This window comes from Sinocyclocheilus anshuiensis, unplaced genomic scaffold (genome assembly GCF_001515605.1).
Source record: "Sinocyclocheilus anshuiensis isolate Anshui unplaced genomic scaffold, SAMN03320099.WGS_v1.1 scaffold1638, whole genome shotgun sequence".
Classification (NCBI taxonomy): Eukaryota; Metazoa; Chordata; class Actinopteri; order Cypriniformes; family Cyprinidae; genus Sinocyclocheilus; species Sinocyclocheilus anshuiensis.
In genome coordinates, this window is record NW_015542885.1 from 929,878 (window position 1) to 931,807 (window position 1,930).

Genomic DNA, 1,930 nt, shown 5'->3' on the forward strand with positions numbered 1-1,930 from the left:
AAAACACCAGCAAATATAAAAAACAGCAGCAAATTAAGAAAACATCTTCTTGTTGTACATTTGCAGCATGTTTCTGTATTTGGTTCTGTTGTGAGTCTTTGCAGCACGTTTCTGTATTTGCAACGCATTTCTGTATTTGGTTGCACTGTGAGTATTTGCAGCGTGTGTGTTGTCAAACTGATATATGATGTATGAATGATATAGATATATATATATATATATATATATATATATATATATACACACACACACACACACACACAGTATATATATTTAAGCCTTATATATAAGAAGCCTTTGAGTACATAGAGACAGACTCAGTTATATATTTTGTTTGCTACAATTCTCTGATTGGTGGATGTTTCTTCTCAGGATTACATGTATTGTACTTCTGCATCTGGAATTTGTCTATTAAATATGATTTTTCTAAAATGTTATTGTAATTACGTTGACTGATGGCTTCAACAGAAACAAATACTATCGATTTATAACTTCAGAGCTCATTGTAGTTTTGCTTTTAACGTTTTATATTGTTAAAAATATATTTTCACCATCCTAGAAAACGTGTACCTTTTCAAATTGACAATTTAGACCATTTAGACAGCTGAAATAATATTTTTACTGTAGAAGTCATGTTAGTGCTTTGACAAAGAGTTTCACATTTCCCGTTTGCCTGCAAGGCTTCCATTGTAAGTGCACAACTGTAAACACATTTTTAGTTTTTTGGTAATTGACGGCATGACACAGATGCTGCTGACAGAGATTAAAGATGTATCGAACCTTTAAGCAAGGCACTTATCTTCAAACTGCTTCAGGCAGCCTGGCCCCGCAGTCTAAATGCTTGTTTGTAAGTCACTTTGGATACACGCTTCTGCCAAACAAATAAATGTATACATATATCACTGTCTGCTCTGTGATGTTTGTCTCTCTCAGTCCGGGAACAAGTACCTGCCCTTGATGTTAAAGTTCTTGCCCAGCAGCAGGTGTTTGAGGGACGGGTGTCCGGAGAAGGCAGGAATGACACAGAGGAGATCAGCATCCAGCCCTGAAATGAACACAGAAAAGTACAGGCAGAGTCAATAGCGAATGAAGCAAATGCAACTGAGGGGAAAAAACAGGCTGAAGGTCGGTGGGAGCAGACAAAAGCTTCCTTTAATTTATTCAGTTAGATGTCTCACCGTTGTCTGAGATGTCCAGTGTGCTGATGCAGGAGACTCTGGGGAACAGATCCTGTATTATCCCTGCTCCAGCAGACCTGAGCTGAGAGTCAGACGAAAGAAGAGAATGAAAAAGAGATGGGCACATGGGGTAGATAGAGAGAGTGAACACTCAAAGCCTCTAACATGTTTAATTTATACTAGCATGCACTCATATTCTTCCAATAGCTCAACTGAAAGAGCATGGTGCTAGCAACACCAAGGTCATAGGTTCGATTCACACGGAACTGATAAAATAGACCTTAATACATGGTTGTTTCTGCCAAATAAATACATTTTATGCATGTTCATATTTAAACTATGGATGCTTGTTTCTGCCAAGGGATAGAAAAAAAAATTAAAAAGGTAATTGCGACTTTTTAGAGTATCAACAATTAATACACAGTTCTGAGTTTTTATCTCACAATTCTGACTTTTTTTTCCTCGCAAATCAGAATTGTGAGATATAGACCCAGAATTGCGAGGTGTTAACTCACAATTCTGAGAAGAATAGTCCAAATTGTGAGATATAAACTTGCAATTACCGTTTTTATGTTTTTATTTTGTAGTGGGGACAAAAAACAGAATTGCGAGATGCAAAGATATATACGAGATACAGTGGTGTGAAAAAGTGTTGGCCCCCTTCCTGATTTCTTATTTTTTTGCATGTTTGTCACACTTTAATGTTTCAGATCATCAAACAAATTTAAATATTAGTCAAAGATAACACAAGT

The 1,930-nt window shown here is 36.4% G+C and overlaps 1 protein-coding gene across 1 annotated transcript in view; it reads right to left on the bottom strand.

The window, feature by feature from the left end:
* The window catches only part of LOC107694635 (leucine-rich repeat-containing protein 16B-like), a 58,119-nt gene that overhangs the window by 18,418 nt on the left and 37,771 nt on the right, over window positions 1-1,930 (bottom strand). Inside the window, exons 18-19 of the mRNA XM_016494319.1 lie at window positions 1,179-1,260; window positions 949-1,045 (exon numbers count right to left, since the gene is read on the bottom strand). Of these exons, the coding sequence (XP_016349805.1) occupies window positions 949-1,045; window positions 1,179-1,260 (179 nt within the window). The remainder of the gene's footprint in view (window positions 1-948; window positions 1,046-1,178; window positions 1,261-1,930) is intronic.